The sequence below is a fragment of the Hyperoodon ampullatus genome, assembly GCF_949752795.1.
Source record: "Hyperoodon ampullatus genome assembly, chromosome: 15".
NCBI lineage: Eukaryota > Metazoa > Chordata > Mammalia > Artiodactyla > Ziphiidae > Hyperoodon > Hyperoodon ampullatus.
The window spans coordinates 30103641-30123130 of NC_136928.1; the positions used below are offsets into that span (position 1 = coordinate 30103641).

The 19490-nt window shown below is 41.8% G+C and overlaps 1 protein-coding gene across 1 annotated transcript in view; it reads right to left on the minus strand.

Annotated features, from left to right (window-relative positions):
- Positions 1-19490, minus strand: part of ANTXR1 (ANTXR cell adhesion molecule 1) — a gene marked incomplete at its 3' end in the record, with an annotated part of 253466 nt that overhangs the window by 82003 nt on the left and 151973 nt on the right. Inside the window, exon 13 of the mRNA XM_079720921.1 lies at positions 18519-18614. Coding sequence (XP_079577047.1) covers positions 18519-18614 — 96 coding nt within the window. The remainder of the gene's footprint in view (positions 1-18518; positions 18615-19490) is intronic.

Sequence of the window (19490 nt, forward strand, 5' to 3'; positions counted from 1 at the left end):
CTGGTGAAGTAAAAATGAGATGGGATAGAGAACTTCTGAATTCTATTAGTGTTTCTTTGCTACCTGAGAATTTCTTGAAACTCTGTTGTGAATTGGGAGATGCGCCTCTTCTCCCTTATCAGTGACTTTAACTCTGATTTAGTCCATATTTGTTTAGGTAGATGTAGAGGTGGCCAGATTTGACAAAATCTGTTGTACGGGTAAAGGAAAGAAAGCTTGAAAAGACCAGGTGGAATCTTATTAAATTGAAATCTTACTGGCAACTTCTCATTGAGTCGAAACAAATTCAAGTTTTTAGGTACACCTCTTAGTTTGGCTGTTGGAAATGAAATGTTAGAAAAGGTGGAGATATAGTTAGCATGGGATGATTACAGTAGAAAGATCACATATGCCCAGGTCCTTTTTGACATCTGGGAAATTTACTGTGTTTTATGAGTCAAGTTCAACTGTTTAGGTCTCTGTAAAGCTCTCTCTTAAAATTTATTTTATAAAATGTTAAGGTGAAATAAAGCACCTGGTGAGTTTATTTTGCTTGCTTTTTTTCCCTCTAGAAGTGTTCAAGATTTGCTCCTAATTTACGTTGAATCCTTGCACTTTGTTGCCCTTGCATCTCTACTGCTATAGTCCTGTGTAATGGAATGCAGAATGCAATCTGCCTGGTTTTTGACACTGGCCCCTCTTCCTCCTCTTGGGGTAGCCACACTGGCTCATTCCATTTAATAGAGTGAGTCTGGTCAGTGTGGTGCACAAGGAGCAGGGGGATGCCAGGCTTGGCTATTCCCCCATGGGCCCCTGCTATGGCTCCACCAACACAACATTCCGTTTCTCCTGTTTATCTTTCCTGTCTCTTCACTCTGACAGCGGTTGGCTGTAGGCTAAGCTGTACAAGCTCATATTAGACAGATGCTCATCTTATGGCATGAGAAGAGAGCTTCTTTTTGGGTCCCCTTTCTTCTTAGATTGTCTTCAGTGTCTCAGTGTCCTTTTTGCTAGAGCTGGATGAGAAGCATCTCCTGCAACCTCCTTTATACCGAAGGTGTGGTTCTCTTATTGCACAGGAGACACTTCCATGACACATAGCCAATTCTGTTGTCCAGACAAAGTCCATGAGAATGGCTTAAGATGACTACTCTATTAACAAAATTAAGCATTTGTCCTCTAGTTTGAATTAGGTGAATAGCTCTAAACATTATTGAGTACCAGAGTAGCCTGCAAGGCTTCTTAAAACACAGACTTCTGGGCTGCATTCCTGAGTTTATTATCAGTAGGTCTGGAGTGGGATCTTTGCATTTCTAACAAGTTCCCAAATGATGCTTATACTGCTGGTCCATGGACCACACTTTGAGAACTATGAATTAGCCTGTTTTTAACAATGCTACACCTCAATTAGATATATGGGGGTATGTTTTGCTTCAAGTCAGACATTCCTATGACTGTTCTGTTGAGAGTTGCCTATGGCTGATTAGAAACACCAGGTTTGAAAATGTTTCAGTCTAAAAGTTATAGTGTCTCTGCTCTATTGTCAGGGACTATGGGGTCTTCATTTCTTATGTGTCCCACCTAGGGGAAGACAGAGTACTATCTCTGGAGGAAACTCTCTTGCTTCCTCTGATGAGCATTTGTGCTCATCTGTGTGCAGAGCTGGCATGGCCTGCATTCTTGGATCCAGCCCTGAAGCAATCCCAGCCAGATGATTGCCTGGGAGTTAGGGACACGGTTCTTATCTTTCACTGCACCATTGGCAATGAACTGACTGCATTGTATTTGCATCTCTTTCTTCTGCAAGAAGAACTGGACTCTAAGCTTCTAGAAGACATGGGCATACTTGGTTCAGTTTTTATCTCCTGACACATAGTCAGTGCTTGTTGCTTAGTCACTATTTCTGGAATGAATGAGTATGCATTATAAAGGAAAAGGTAAAGAAAGCATTTCTGATTATTCTAAACGTCTTTGCCTGTCAGATAAGCACTTTAGTGATACAAGATGCAAATCTGGTTTCTCAACTCTCCACATAAATGTTTCTTTAGTAATTAATATGCTAACAGTTCCAACTGCCATGAGTGGATTGTGGCACATGTATGCATCATGAGGATCTCATTAGAGTTATGGGTTGGACTCATGGTTAATTATGGTACTTTATTGACACCATCTATATCCCATTCTATCCCCTAACTCCAGCCTCCAAGTATATTCCATTGCCTTGTGGTTCACGAATCAGCTTTGTGTCCCAAATTAAATTTCCAAGAAGGCTTCCTGAAAATTTGAAAACAACATGTACAGTTTCTTTTGTTACAATACAGGTATGTAATATGTGAATTTATTCATATGTGGTAAAGAAACTGAGCAATAAAATCAATAAACTGTGAAATCGTATTAGCTCAAAGTATGATTTCTCATGAAGTAAAGGAGAAGGCAATATACAGGCAGACTTTGCTTTATTGTGCATTGAAGATATTTTGTTTTTTACAGATTGAAGCTTTGTGGCAACACTGTGTTGAGCAAGTCTTTTGGTGCCATTTTTCCAACAGCATTTGCTCACTTCATGTCTCTGTGTCACATTTAGGTAATTCTCTCAATATTTCAAAAATTTTCATTATTATTATGTTTGCTATGGTGATCTTTGATGTTACTATTATAAAAAGATCATGAGTAAATAAATAAGGAAATGAAGCTTTAAATGACACAATAGACCAGATAGATTAAATTGATATTTATAGGACATTCCAACCAAAAACAGCAGATTACATTTTCTTCTCAAGTGCGTACAGTACATTTTCCAGGATAGATCACATCTTGGGTCACAAATCAAGCCTCAGTAAATTTAAGAAAATTGAAATCATATCAAGCATCTTTTCTGACCACAACGCTATGAGATTAGAAATGACTAACAGGGAAAAAAACGTAAAAAACACAAACACATGGAGGCTAAACAATATGTTACTAAATAACCAAGAGATAACTGAAGAAATCAAAGAGGAAATCAAAAAATACCTAGAGACAAATGACAATGAAAACACGATGATCCAAAACCTATGGGAGGCAGCAAAAGCAGTTCTAAGAGGGAAATTCATAGCTATACAAGCCTACCTCAAGAAACAAGAAAAACCTCAAATAAACAATCTAACATTACACCTAAAGGAACTACAGAAAGAAGAACAAACAAAACCCAAAGTTAGCAGAAGGAAAGAAATCATAAAGATCGGAGCAGAAATAAATGAAATAGGGCTTCCTTGGTGGTGCAGTGATTGAGAGTCCGCTTGCTGATGCAGGGGACATGGGTTCGTGCCCCGGTCCAGGAAGATCCCACATGCCACAGAGTGGCTGGGTCCGTGAGCCATGGCCACTGAGCCTGCACGTCTGGAGCCTGTGCTCCACAACGGGAGAGGCCAGAGCAGTGAGAGACCAGCGAACCACAAAAAAATAAAAAATAAAAATAAATAAATAAATAAATGAAACAGAAGCAAAGAAAACAATAGCAAAGATCAATAAAACTAAAAGATGGTTCTTTGAGAAGATAAACAAAATTGATAAACCATTAGCCAGACTCATCAAGAAAAAGAGGGAGAGGACTCAAATCAATAAAATTAGAAATGAAAAAGGAGAAGTTACAACAGATACCGCAGAAATACAAAGCATCCTAAGAGACTACTACAAGCAACTCTATGCCAATAAAATGGACAACCTGGAAGAAATGGACAAATTCTTAGAAAGGTATAACCTTCCAAGACTGAACCAGGAAGAAACAGAAAATATGAACACAACAATCACAAGTAATGAAATTGAAACTGTGATTAAAAATCTTCCAACAAACAAAAGTCCAGGACTGGATGGCTTCACAGGTGAATTCTATCAAACATTTAGAGAAGAGCTAACATCCATCCTTCTCAAACTCTTCCAAAAAACTGCAGAGGAAGGAACACTCCCAAACCTATTCTGTGAGGCCACCTTCACCCTGCTACCAAAACCAGACAAAGATACGACAAAAAAAGAAAATTACAGACCAATATCACTGATCAATATAGATGCAAAAATCCTCAACAAAATACTAGCAAACAGGATCCAACAACACATTCAAAGGATCATACACCATGATCAAGTGGGATTTATCCCAGAGATGCAAGGATTCTTCAATATACGCAAATCAATCCATGTGATACACCATATTAACAAATTGAAGAACAAAAACCATATGATCATCTCAATAGATGCAGAAAAAGCTTTTGACAAAATTCAACACCCATTTATGATAAAAGCTCTCCAGAAAGTGGGCATAGAGGGAACCTACCTCAACATAATAAAGGCCATATACGACAAACCCACAGCAAACATCATTCTTAATGGTGAAAAACTGAAAGCATTTCCTCTAAGATCAGGAACAAGACAAGGATGTCCACTCTCACCATTATGATTCAACATAGTTTTGGAAGTCCTAGCCACAGCAATCAGATAAGAAAAAGAAATAAAAGGAATACAAATTGGAAAAGAAGTAAAACTGTCACTGTTTGCAGATGACATGATACTATACATAGAGAATACTAAAGATGCCACCAGAAAACTGCTAGAGCTAATCAATGAATTTGGTAAAGTTGCAGGATACAAAATTAATGCACAGAAATCTCTTGCATTCCTATACACTGATGAAAAATCTGAAAGAGAAGTTAAGGAAACGCTCGCATTTACCATTGCAACAAAAAGAATAAAATACCTAGGAATAAACCTACCTAGGAAGACAAAAGACCTGTATGCAGAAAACTATAAGACACTGTTGAAAGAAATTAAAGATGATACAAACAGATGGAGAGATATACCATGTTCTTGGATTGGAAGAATCAATATTGTGAAAATGACTGTACTACCCAAAGCAATCTACAGATTCAGTGCAATCCCTATCAAATTACCAATGGCATGTTTTACAGAACTAGAACAAAAAATCTTAAAATTTGTGTGGAGACACAAAAGACCCTGAATAGCCAAAGCAGTATTGAGGGAAAGAAACAGAGCTAGAGGAATCAGCCTCCCTGACTTCAGACTATACTACAAAGCTACAGTAATCAAGATAATATGATATGGCACAAAAACAGAAACATAGACCAATGGAACAAGATAGAAAGCCCAGAGGTAAACCCACACACCTATGGTCAACTAGTCTATGACAAAGGAGGTAAGGATATACAATGGAGAAAAGACAGTCTCTTCAATAAGTGGTGCTGGGAGCACTGGACAGCTACATGTAAAAGAATGAAATTAGAACACTCCCTAACACCATACACAAAAATAAACTCAAAATGGATTAGAGACCTAAATGTAAGACCAGACACGGTAAAACTCTTAGAGGAAAACATAGGAAGAACACTCTTTCACATAAATCACAGCAAGATGTTTTTTGATCCACCTCCTAGAGTAATGGAAATAAAAACAAAAATAAACAAATGGAACCAAATGAAACTTCAAAGCTTTTGCACAGCAAAGGAAACCATAAACAAGACGAAAAGACAACCCTCAGAATGGAAGAAAATATTTGCAAACGAATCAATGGACAAAGGATTAATCTCCAAAATATATAAACAGCTCATGCAGCTCAATATTAAAGAAACAAACAACCCAGTCCAAAAATGGGCAGAAGACCTAAATAGACATTTCTCCAAAGAAGACATACAGGTGGCCAAGAAGCACATGAAAAGCTGCTCAACATCGGTAATGATTAGAGAAATGCAAATCAAAAGTACAATGAGGTATCACCTCACACCAGTTAGAATGGGCATCATCAGAAAATCTACAAACAACAAATGCTGGATAGGGTGTGGAGAAAAGGGAACCCTCTTGCACTGTTGGTGGGAATGTACATTGATACAGCCACTATGGAGAACAGTACGGAGGTTCCTTAAAAAACTAAAAATAGAATTACCATGTGATGCTAGCAATCCCACTACTGGGCATATACCCAGAGAAAACCATAATTCATGCACCCCAGTGTTCATTGCAGCACTATTTACAATAGCCAGGTCATGGAAGCAACCTAAATGCCTATTGACAGACAAACGGATAAATAAGAGTGGTACATATATACAATGGAATATTACTCAGCCATAAAAAGGAATGAAATTGGGTCATTTGTTGAGACGTGGATGGATCTAGAGACTGTCATACAGAGTGAAGTATGTTAGAAAGAGAAAAACAAATAGCATATATTAATGCATAGATGTGGAACCGAGAAAAATGGTACAGATGAACCCATTTGCAGGGCAAAAATTGAGACACAGATGTAGAGAACAAACGTATGGACACCAAGGGGGGAAAGCGGCGGGTGGGTGGTGGTTGTAGTGTGATGAATTGGGCGATTGGGATTGACATGTATACACTGATGTGTATAAAATTGATGACCAATAAGAACCTGCTGTATAAAAAAATAAATAAAATTCAAAAATTCAAAAAAGAGATTATGACTCACTGAAGGTACAGATGATTGGCATATTTTAGCAATAAAGTTGTTTTTTTTTTTTTTTTTGCGGTACGCAGGCCTCTCACTGTTGTGGCCTCTCCCGTTGCAGAGCACAGGCTCCAGACGTGCAGCCTCAGCGGCCATGGCTCTCGGGCCAAGCCGCTCCGTGGCACAAACCCACGTCCCCAGCATCATCAGGCGGACTCTAACCACTGCGCCACCAGGGAAGCCCATAAAGTACTTTTAAAATTAAGGTATGTAAATTTTTTTAAGGCATAATGTTATTGCATACTCAATAGACTACGTAACCTTAATATGCACTGGGAAAACGAAAAAATTCATGTGACTTGCTTTACTGTGGTGGTCTGGAATGGAGCCTGCAATATCTCTGAAGTAGGCTTGTATATGTTTTAGATTCTTTTGGTTGTGGTAAAGTTCACATAACATAACATTAACCATTTAAAAGTGTGAGCTGGCTGATTATATTGGGTGCCACCAAGTACTATCAGGTGAATGTGAAGATGCTGCTCAGCTGTCAGTAGTGACCTGGAAGAAACACACAAAACTCACACACACCTCATCTGCTTTCTTAGGTCTGTTTACCCTTGTGCAGTGCAATTAAATCAATATATCTCACTTGTGAGCATGTGTACCTTTCTTCATGAAAGCATTTAAAGCGTCCTCAACACGAGTGTATGTCCTGGTTATAAGAATCCAAAGATTCAGGGAAGGAGGAAAGCCTTAAGCTTGTGTATGAGATGCTCATGAAGAGATGAGATTCACGGGACACCCTGAGAGCAAAGGGAGTAAAGGAACCCACGTTGAGCTTCATTGGAGACCACACTGAGGAACCCAAAGAAAGGAGAATGGAAGGCATGGGGCCCTTCATTTGCTTTAAAGGGGATTAGAAGCATGTGTCATGGATTGAAGAAAAGGCTATAATGCTGAGAACAGCAGAATAAAACTTTTGTGGCATTTGGTCTTATTTGGAACCACACAAATAGCTTTTTTGTTGTTGTTATGAAAAGAGGACCCTGGCAAGACAACAAAGGCTGGATTTCTATTTTAAGCCAGCACAGGAGTAAGAAGACAATGAGTCACAGTCATCCACCTCTGTTGTTGTGACACTTCATTCTAAGAATGCCCTTCCTTCTGTCCTGTTAACTCAAAGGCATGGGGCTACATCATACTCAAACTCATCACAAAACTTCATGTGTTTATTTTTTAAAAATTGAGACATAGCGCTATTTATACTGTAGCATTACTTCAAGAATTGAAGATGCTTTAAATGGTGGAAATTTTCTGTTTCTTATTAATTTTTAAAAGTGTATTATTTTATAACATTGCACAGTTTTGAATGTTCTGTTCTGAACCTATTTCCCCCCCAGTCCTGTTATTTTCATAGGGCTAAAATTCCATATGAAGTGATATTTTTAGGAATACCCTTCATGTTATGGGAAAAATATAATGGTATTTAGAGAACTTTTGATGTATCTGCTACTCAATCATTGTTAACTTTGTAGAGAGCAAAGGAAAGACCAATGACAGGGCCTGACTTCCTCAACTGATTTCTGGTCTTCTGTGCTTTCCATGCATAGTAAAACCCCAAGGAGTCTGAGTAATAATGTGCCTTGGGTTTTTAGTAATTTTCGATTGTGAACTCATGTGAAGTTTGCATTTACCTATGGGAATCTTATGAAGGCTGAGCTAAGGGATCAACCTGCCAGAGAGTTTCCTTTTGCAGATTCCTAAACACTTCCACACTGTGATCCCTTTCTCTTAGTTTGTAATTTACAGAACCCCAAGTAATAAACATTTGAACTCTAAAACCGAGAGGTTGTGGTTCTGAAATCTTAGGGACACACACACACACACACACACACACACACACACACACACACACCTCATAACCCATCCTTTTACTCAAGGTCTCAGCTGTAAGCAGAAGACTCAGTTCTGACTCCCAAACTTTTATGGACCTATGTAAGGCTCTGGAACCAAATGTCTAGGTTATTGAGATTGGAAAATCACCACTGCTTTAGGATCAGCTAACTGTCTGATTTCCAGAATCTTTTTTATTTTGTCCCTGGAAATGTCTATTTTCTTGTGAGCCTGGATATGCATTTAAAACAACTTTATTACATTTGTTTTCCAGGAAATTTTTTGTTTTTATTTTGCTAGGAAGTCCAGTGTTTCACCAGCCAGGAGTAATTGATTTTTCACAAATGATTACCTCTTGCATGCTCAGAGGGGTAACTCAAATAAATGTTGTATTTAGATGCTTAAATGTTGTATTTGGAACCTTTGATTTAAAACATCGCATATCCTTGGACTTCTGGGCTGATATCTTAATTCCAACTCCCTTGCTACCTCCCTGGCCTCATAGGTTCTGTGTGAGGAGAAGCCATCAGAAGAAAGCTGTGTATAGAAGAAATGCCAATGAGATCTGAAAAGCCACCTAACAAAACGCTTTAATCTCATGGATGGAAGGGGATGCTTGCTCTCATGCTTTTACAATTTAGGCTTCCATTCTCATTCCCCAAGCTTATAATAAATACTCTTTTAATTAAAATCAAGACACCAAGAGAAACTAGGCAATGCAATGTGGAAAATGTCCAGGAAACATGAAATACTAGCTGATGACAGATAAATGAATCTTACTATACAAACAGTATAAATGTAATAGAAACCTCACAGTTGATTAGAGCTGGCCAAGTACTGCTTGAATCCAGTAATTTTACACTGTAAAAGTTTAGTAAAGTCTAGTGCCAAGGGTGTTGATCTAGAATGTAGTACAAGAAATTTTCAAAGAAATGAGCTCAACTTTTTTGTTTTTTACATTTGGAACTCAAATTCCAAATAATTTTTGGCCTCTCATCTTATCTCCCTTAAGACTGGAGTTATTTAAAAGGCCAAATTCATACATAACTCAAGAGAGAGTAGTGGCAAGAATTTTAACATTAGCTGATAAGGCCTAAAGGATGTACATGGTAATTTCAAAGAGCAGCTATGCATATTCTTCACTAGATGATGCACCAGTCACTGCGAAACACTGAGACGGTTAAAAAAAAATTCATGAATTCAGATTCCCTGAGGCTTAGAGGAGCATCTGGTCTGCCTGGGTTATGGGCAAGGTGATTCCAGCACTGGCAGTGCCTGTGGGATCTGAGCAGGACACACAAGGAACAAGGGTGTGGGATGATGTTCACAGTGTGTTTGAGCTTGTTGGCATTGACATAGCCTTCGAGGAGGGCGGTAAAGAGGCCACACCTAGGGACCCAGGAATCTGACTTTCAACCAATTCAGCATTCTCTGGGCTTATGTTTCCCAAATGGTCTTTGGCAGAATGTTAGTGTCCTTCCAGACATCAGGATGTCAATAGGTGTTTGGGAAGGGCTAGTGCCCTTCTAGATGTCAGTATGTTAATGGGTAGGGGTCAAGGGAGGGTTCCAGGGTCAAAAGAAGTTTAGGTGGACAACGTCTGGAAATGCTGCCCCTGATACTTGCATCATATTTTGATGCGTAACCAGGCTTGAGGACCACAGGCCAGGAAATGTTGAAGGAGAGGAGTAGATTCACTTATAGGAGGTAAGAATATAAGGAAGCTACCTTAGCTCCAACATGGTTCCAATTTTCTAATTTTTCACGTGAGGAAATAAAGGTTAAAAGATATGCCTTTGATGGAGGCAGATCTCATATTGATGGAGGCAGATCTCATATTGGAACCCCATTGTCTTTAATGGCAGCTCGCCTCTTTCCAGCTCACCTAGGGGCATGAGGATGGTGGTGGGTGGGTTTCCAGGCAAGTCGCAGGGCCAGCCCAGCAGGAATGAGGGAAGCCACGAGGGCAAGGTGGAGATGAGAACAGACTGGCATGTGGTTCAGAGCTCTGAGGTGAGGGCAGGCCATGGCAGGGCTCTGCATGCTAGTGGGAAGCGACCTTGTCAGCTGCAGAGAGAGGTGTGTCCAGATGGGAATGGGTGGAGGATGGAAAGGGATCCAGAAAGCACGATGAGTCTAGGCCCATGATGCCTGGCTAAGGAGCTGCTTGTACTTGTCAGGTTTCTACTAAATATGCTTCAGTGAATCCCTTTGGTGATGATGTTAGGTTTGGTTGTCTGGCCCTGAAAATTAAATGTTATGCTTAAAGGTGTGGAGGGCATTATTTGAAGAATTTATTTTTATTTCAATTTAAGGCATGTCAAGTTCCTGATTAGTTTTTGTCCCTTGCAATTTGTCATTCATTGAACTACCCTGGAAATTCAATAAAGTGAATTAAACATGATCCTTTACATAATTCTTTAAAAACTGTTCATAAGATACCTACGAGGCCTTTAAAAACAAACCAAAACAAAAGGGAACTGCATTTTGTTTCTCTAGGGAGAAATTCTCAAAGCATGCACATGATCCTCTCCCAACAAACTGAATAAAAATATTTGCCATTATTTGAACAGAAATATAATGATTTGATTTCACCTTAATAGTGTAGTTTAATTAGCTGGGCTGCAGAAGAATTTCAACTCTACAGCAGGATCCCTTTTTATTTTCTCTCTAGTTGTGGTAAAAAACATATAACCTAATCTTAACCATTTTTAAGTGTACAGTTCAGTAATGTTAAGTATATTCACCTTGTTATGCAACGAATCTCCAGAAACTTTTTCACCTGGCAAAATATGGCAAGATCTTTTGACTCAGGGTTCCTGTTATACAATTAACCTCCTAATAAAATGGGCAGATTTCTAGGATTTTATTTAAGAAGCTGATAAAAGTGTCTTTTGTTATGTAATATTTGATACATATAAAACAATGTGTGTAACATACATGTAATTTATGAAACCTGATAATAATAATACAAACACCCATGAAACTACCATGCCCTACAGTTCCACCGGTTTGTGGGTTCCTTTTGTATCCATTCCCCTTCCCCCCTTTAGTTTAGTTTGGAAAACATACGAATTACATACTAGGCACTGTACTTCTTTGTGGGATGATTTTCTGTGACAAGTTTCTCTGTCCCCTGGAGGAGTTCATTGTATAGTGACAGGAACATGTATATGAATGAACACTTGTGACAGAATGAGAAAATTCGCTAATAGATGTGTGAAAAAGGTGCTATGAAAACCAAGGGAGGTTGGCGCTAATTCTCCCCAGGTGGGAAAAAGGAAAGCTACTGAGATGGAGTGATCAGCGAACCGGGCTTTGAAGAAAGAGGAATTGTTGACAGAGTAGATAAAGAAGATGAAAATATTTCAGCAAGCGGAAACAATATAAGCAAAGAGATCACTAGTAGCTATGAGGTATGTTCAAGGAACCCCAAAGAATAGAGTGTGCCTGGAGATGGCCCTCCTTCCATTTAGCTCCTCAATGAGCTTTGAGATATACTGAGTAACAGTCTTGAGCCAGGCATGGTTATGCTCTGGGGAACTACAGCCCTGGCTTCCAATAGCATATGTCTACAGGGGAAGATTGACAAGCAAACAATCAGTTACAACACCATGGTCAGTGCCATGAAGGAGTCCGTACAGGGTGCCAAGGGGGTCCAGACACAGGGAGGAGTAGGTGGGAGGTGAGGTGGAGAAGTGGGGTGTGGCCAGGTTGAGAAGGGTCTACATACGCCATGTCAAGGAATTTGAAGTCTACTTTAGAGATCTTGAACAGTCAAGAGGATTTGGGGCATGGAAGTGAGTGGGACCATGACCTGATTATTTTTCTTTTTTTAAGGAAAAAAAAAACCCTAGTGACAGTGAGAAAGGCTAAAAGAGCAGTAAAAAAGTTATTGCAGTAGTTCAGGTGGGAGATGCAGAACCTCAGACTAAGGCAAGGACATTCATTCATTCATTCATTCATTCCACAACTATTTATTAAGCAACTACTGAGTGCCAGGTATTATGCTTATGCTGAGGTAGAAGGTGCAGATGGATGTATCAGATAAGATGGGGTGTGAGAGAAGAGGATGCTCTACAGACAACTGTGAAGTGAGAGAAGACAAGGAGAGACAGAGGAGACCTTGGCAATCACTCTTCAGTCTAGAGTTTGGGCAGCTCAGAGGATGGTGACATATCTATCAAGGAAGAGCAGTTCTGGGGAAAACATGATGAATTTAGCTGGGACAGGATGGGGAGAGATGCCTACATTTGAGATGCCCATTGGGTATACAGGCTCGATACTGTGGACCTGGTCTTCTGAAGCCGAAGCCAGCAATGGGTGGACACATTAAGTAGCCATCAGCATATCCATTGTAGCTGAAGTCGTGAGCATCAGTGAGAGAAGGTTGAAGACAATCCTGGAGAACAAGAGGTGAGTGGCAGCAGAAGGAGACAGGGGAAAACTGAAGACAGATTTAGAAGAGTCGGCAGCAGCCAGCAGAGGAGGGAGTTGAAAGAAGAGAGTGTCCATTGCTGAAAGAGCTAAAGTAGAAGGCGAAATGAGCAGAGATCCCTGGCTGGGGAGTTCAAGCTTGCAATGTATGGACTAGAGCAACGATGCTGATGGAGGCCAGGATGCAGTGGGCCGAAGAGTGAATGGAAGGAATCGTGGACAGTCTGCCCTGCAGAGAAGTTGGCAGATGAAAGGGAGGGAGAAGGAAGAGGACGGCTTGAAGGAGGAATAATGTATGAGACATTTTTAAAGGTTGAAAGAGGCCAGTAGGCAGCAGGGAGGAAGACAGCGGAGAGGAAAGGATGAAGGTACCACAGGCAGAGGTGAGTGAGAGAACAGAGTGAAGGACATGAGTGGTAAGAGAGGCAGAGGGGCCAGGCTGCATCCGGGGAGGGGAGGGATGTTGGAGCAGGATGCGTGAAAGTGCTACTTGAAGTGGAAGGTTTCTCACAGGACAGCTTCCACCTCTCACTGAGACAGAAGAGTAGGTTGTCTGTTGAGAGTGAAAGAGCCAGAGATAGGACAGTCATCTCCGGGAGAACGGGAACAGTGTGGGAGAGACACCATGGGGGTGGAATCTGGGGCTCCATAAGGATGAGGTGAGAGTTTGCTAAGCAATGAGAAGGCCTCGTAAATGTGCAGTGGCCCCAACAGCATGCTTGGGCAGTTCTCTTCTGAAGGGATCATCATCATCTTGGGAGCAGGAGAGGAGAAGACTATCAATTGCTCTGTCTTGGTATAAGGATGGGGCAGGGCAAGTGGGCTGGGCGTTAGGTAATCGAGGGTGTTCATGAGAGTGTCAACATGGGGTCCGTAGGTTAAGACGCCAGGCAGGCATTTATCCTATCCCCCAGATTTTTGATTTGGAGGAGCCAGTCCCCATTGCTAATCAGAATCTATCAGTGTCTGGTGACCTGCTGAAATTTAGGCAGGATGTGATGGCCTTTGCCTGTGTACATAAAGCTACCATCCTAGTTAGACTGCAGGCTTTCAGGGTGCTGCCTCTTGGCTGGGATGACTCTCAGGGTTACCTGCATTTTCTAGATTTGTATTAGATAATATTTACCTCTAACACCACTGATTCATTGTGGACATTTTTCCTCCGTATGTTCATATGTTTACTCAATCAGTACATTTCAACTCTTTTCCCCCATGATCCTCTTCTCATGCAGATTTCCTAGTCTTCCTTTTTTTAAAGTTCAATTTAGAGATTTCAATAATATTGGACCAAACTTATAAGTGGATGGAGTGGCCATAGCATGACTTAAAGCGTTCTGGCAATGCCCCTTGTGGAACTGAGGCAGGGTTTTATTTATTCATTTATTTTTTTGTAAAATATTGGCCCCTGAATTCCCTTTTTGAAAATGCAAATAAGCACAGGGTACATAGGCCAATGACTCTCTCTCTTCCAATGTGAATGTTTTTTTTGTGCCAGTGAATAAAGGTAGGAATCTTAGAAGGCAAAGATTTACCTGGGGATACTGAGGGCCACGTTGGGAAACACTGAAAAGTTTCGATCCAAGACCTGGCCAGTTCTCTCTCCATCAGTCATTACTGATAGATTATTCTCTGCTATGCGGGCAATAAGTTAACCCAGGTTGCATCTAGGTGGGAGATAAGAGCCAGCTGGGAATGGGGTCCTTTCAGAAAGGCAAAATGCAATGGGTAGCACCAGTCACTCTCAGCCTTCAGATTTCTTCTTCCAGGACCAGCAGGAAGCAAGAGGATGCTGAGGGCTGCAGAAGGCTGGCCTGGTAGTGTCTATTATGCCTGATCTGGCCATACTGGTCGTTACATGTTAAAATGCTCTTTATGATTAGTAAGTAGTGACCTGAGTGCCTGCCCTTGTACCCCTGCCACCCTCTGAGACTTCATGGAACATCCCCCATCCCACCCCATATCCAGCCACTAAAGGGTTAATGTTTGGCTCAATTGGGATGGAGGCCTTGCAAATTGTTAAAGATTTTGAATATTATTCCCCGAAAGAACTGTGCAGAAGCAGGAGGAAGGCAAACCTCATGGGCTCCTCATGTTACAGACCCTTTCTGCTCCCTGGCTATTTCCCATCATGGAGATATGGCTTTGGTACCAGGTCATGGGGCATTTCCTACACTCAACAGGGCGGGGAGCATGACAGAGGAAGTATTCAGGACCATGATTTACAAGTATGCCCTCTGCTAGTCCCAGACTGTGGTGAGGGCGTGCTGTCACGTGGGGGAGAGAAACGTGCTGCATACTGCATCCTGGGGTGCGGGGAGATGACGTTTGCCCTCCTTCCTGTATACTCCCTTTAGAAAACATGTGAATTTACCCTGTCCTCCTCAGAACATCATCACTCATAAAGGAAGCCAGCGATCAACGAGTAAGTTGGGGGGCACACTAAGCATCAGAGCCCCAGACAGCTTTCAGAAATACCTGGAAGGGCAGTTTTTAAAGACTTCATAAACAGGAAAATCAATCTCTATGATCTTCCCTTGTAAAGAAATTCCTCAGGACTTACAAAATCAGGCCACATTAAGACATTTTTGCTGTCTTCCAAAGCAACATAGGCTTAACCAGATAGATTCGCTGAAAACTATTCTGAATATTGCAAAGCAATCTGACCTTGTGTGATCCTGCTTCCAATAATGAAAGGCATTAAATAAGAGACATTTTCCTGGAAATTAAAACCACGATAAAATATTACTTCATGCCTGTTAAGATTGCTATCATCAAGAAGACAAGAGATAACAAGTATTAGTGGGAATCTTCGTACACTGTTCATGGGAATGTAAATTGGTGCAGCCACTATGGAAAACAGTATGGAGGCTCCTCAAAAAATTAGACATAGAGCTACCATATGACCCAGCAATTCCAATTTTGGGTATATATCTGAAGGAAACAAAATCACTATCCTGAAGAGATACAGGCACCCTCATGTTCAATGCAACATTATTTACAATAGCCAAGACATGTAAGCAACTTGAGTGTACACTGAAGGGCGAATGGGTAAAGAAGATGTGGTACACATATACGATGGAATAGTACTCAGCCATAAAAAAGAAGGACATTCTTCCATTTGCAACAGCATGGACGGACCTTGAGGGCATTATGCTAAGTGAAATAAGTCAGGCAGAGAAAGACAAATATTGTATAATTTCATTTACATGTGGAATCTAAAAGAACCAAATTCATAGAAACAGATCAGATTTGTGGTTGCCAGAGGTGGGGGCTGGGGTACAGGGTTGGGGGTGGAGGAATTGAGTGAAGGTAGTCAAAATGTACAACTTCCAGTTACAAGATAAAGCTTGGGGTATGTAATGTACAACATGATGACTACAGTTTAGAATACTGTATTGTATAGTTGACAGTTGCTAAGAAAGTAATCTTAAAAGTTCTTATCACAAGGAAAAATGTGTAACTATGTGGGGTGATGGATGTTAACTTATTATGGTAAACTTTTTGCAATATATACCTGTACCAAATCATTAAGTTGTATACCATAAACTTATAAAATGCTATCTGTCAATTCTATTTCAATAAAACTGGAAAAAAGAGACATTTCTCACTAATATAAATTGAATGCCATACAGTACAGTTATACATTCCTATTATAGTAAATATTTAAAAATATTAATAATAGTAATTATTATTAATAATAATACAAGGAACAATCTTAAGCAGATACATAGATATTCCTATATAGATAATCCTTTAATTTTCACCACCTACCTATGAGGTCAGAGCTCTCATTGTCCTCATCATATAAATGAGGAAACTGGGCCACAGAGAGGTTCAGTAACTTGCCCAAGATCACACAACCAGTAAATGGTGGAGTACTGCTTGGCTGTTGTATTGTTCCTAGCTGTCCCCACCCAGAGGTAACTGTTTTTAATAATCAAAGGGACTAAGTGAACAAAGGGTGATGCCTACTACAACAGAAGCCCCAGTGTTCACCTCAGGCTGCCACCACCAACACTCCCAGCCACCCTCTTCTTTAAGAGCCCTCTGAAAGTTTTCTTCCCCCAAGAATTCCAGACTTGAAGATATGCTTCCTTTTGAGTCACCATAGAAAACAGTCTGGCTGCTTCAGTTTTTTTTTTAACCTTAAAAATAAAATGGTTATGCAGCCTTAAGTATTGAAACATTTACTCTGGGGCTGCTTTGCTTAAGACTGCTTAAAATCTTGGTGAAATCACTCCAGCCTGGATTACACTAATTGACCTGAGACGTGTACCTGTCCCTCCCACCAGGGTCCCTCCCACCCACACATTCTTGTCTGCTACAAGTCATCTTTTCCCCTCAAAACCAGAGGCTTCTGTTGGTGCAAATGCCTCTTTCTTTCCAGAATCCTTGCCACAGGGATCCACATCTTGACTGAGTTTTGCATTCATCCATTTATCATCTCTTTAAAGTGTTGTTTGAAACCATTTCCCCCTTTTGTTCAAGTCTAGTATTCTATGAGGCTTCGGTTTCTGTCCTACACACAGATTTGAGTCGCCTTGCATGGTATGCTAAATGCTGGATTTCCAGAGATAAAGTGAAGACAAGCTCTAGCCTGGAGATGCTCACCATCTATTTTCCTCTGCTGGGCCTGCCATGGAAGAACTGAGATGCAGGGAATGGAAGAAGCTGTGGCAGTGGAGCAGCGCTCACTTCAAGCGCACCCGGCTTTACAGCGCATGCTCTGATTGTGCATGAAGTCAGGGCATGTGCTAGAACTAGACTTGAAAGAGCTAATGTTTTTTTTTTCATTTGGATATTACTTTGTTTGGTCTTTTCCTGGTTTGGGGACCAGGGAATAGAAACTGATAGACAAGCACATATCATTTGGGCACGCAGGTGATGGCGGGTTATTCCAGGCCCTGCGCTATTTGGGGAGATGCTGGCCAGAGCTATGTGGTGGCTCCAGGTGATGAAGATGGGGAGGAGGTCCTTACTGATCTTGTGCTGGGCACATATAGATGAGTCCTATAAATGGTGGCTAAAAGAATAAAATAAAGGTAGGTGCCACTCTTTTTTTTTTTTTTTGCGGTACGCGGGCCTCTCACTGTTGTGGCCTCTCCTGTTGTGGAGCACAGGCTCCGGACACGCAGGCTCAGCGGCCATGGCTCATGGGCCCAGCCGCTCCGCTGCATGTGGGATCTTCCCAGACCGGGGCACAAACCCGTGTCCCCTGCATCGGCAGGCGGACTCTCAACCATTGCGCCACCAGGGAAGCCCGGTGCCACTCTTTATTGTTAAAAATAAAGATGCCTGTGGCACTTTCTCAGATGGGCTGACTAGTTGCTAAGACCAAGGTGGCTTTGGAAGAGTATCAGCTGGTGCAACTCAACAAGTGTGTGTGCACACGTGCACATGTGCCACACACACACACATGCATGTGTATTTATTACACGTCAAGTAACACTCATCATTTACAGTATTCTGCTGATCCTTCCTAGGCACTGCACCCAGAGCAGCCCCTCTAGCTGCTCCACCCAAAATGGTGTGTCCATTGGCAAACCCTAACGCATACTGACTCCTAATGACACGTGATTTTATTGATCATGTTAGTTTTTGCCAATATTGTAAAAATTGTACAAAAGACGCTAGACGTATTGTTAATTATTTACACAGTTTCTTGTTGCCCTCTACTTACTCATGGTCCTGTTAACCTGTGTCATTCTTTGCTTTGAGCGGCCTGAGGTCTGAGGCCGGGGGAGAAGCTTGGGGCACTTACCACGGTGCAGCAGAGCGGCCAGAACCACCAGAGGAGAGCCAGGGCCAGAAGCAGGAACAGGATCAGCAGGGCAATTGCCAGTATGGAGCCATCGGACTGCGGGGCCGAGAGAGAGGGCGGTCATCAGTGGGGCCGGCTGTACGTGCAACCAGCATGTGAGCTTGGGGGGCAAGGCAATACCTGTGGTCTCTCCCTCCCCACACTCCCATCCCCGATATGCAGATTTAAGGCCCAGAGAAGAGCACAGTTTGCCGAGTAAATGGTTGAAACTCTGCCCAACATTCCGGGCAACACACTCTGTGTAGTCAGTTCTCGTGAGAAGTGGGTTTGTCTTTTCAGGGAGGCCCCATTCTTCTCTTTGAACAACATCCTGAAGGACCAATTCTGCAGGAGACAGAGCAGATGGCTGCCTATGCAGCTGGGCACTGAGATGACCTACCATTGCCCATCTGCCTCCGGACCATCACCCTGTGCCTGGTGACAGCCTCCCACTCCCTGGATCTGCTGTCCCCGCCACCCCTTGGGCTGGACTTGGGACAATTCTCAGAACTCAGCCTGCTTCCCTGAGCCTGTTTCTCATAGGTGCGTGTAAGAGATTCACGAGGCAAAGTCTAGAGCCCACTGATGGGGTGTGATAAAGGGTAGAGGGATTCCAGGGAGAAGAGGGTGAGGCAGCTTCTGCTGACCCTGGGAGGGGAGGGGTGTGGTGACTGAGTCAACGCTGTTCTCGGGTCCAATGAGGCAGGCACCCAAGACAAATCATGCCCACCTCCAAACATGCCTAGGCCAGTCCCCAAAACAGACAGTTGCCGTGACCTGACATGATTATTCACTTTCATCAACAGAGATCCCACTCCCTCGGTGTCAGTTTTCTGGGGCTGCTGGTTCAAGGGAGCAGATTTAAGTCCCCTCCACCACCCCTTCTTCCCAGCTACCGGGAGTGCAAGTGGGTACAACCTTTGGAGCTGGGGG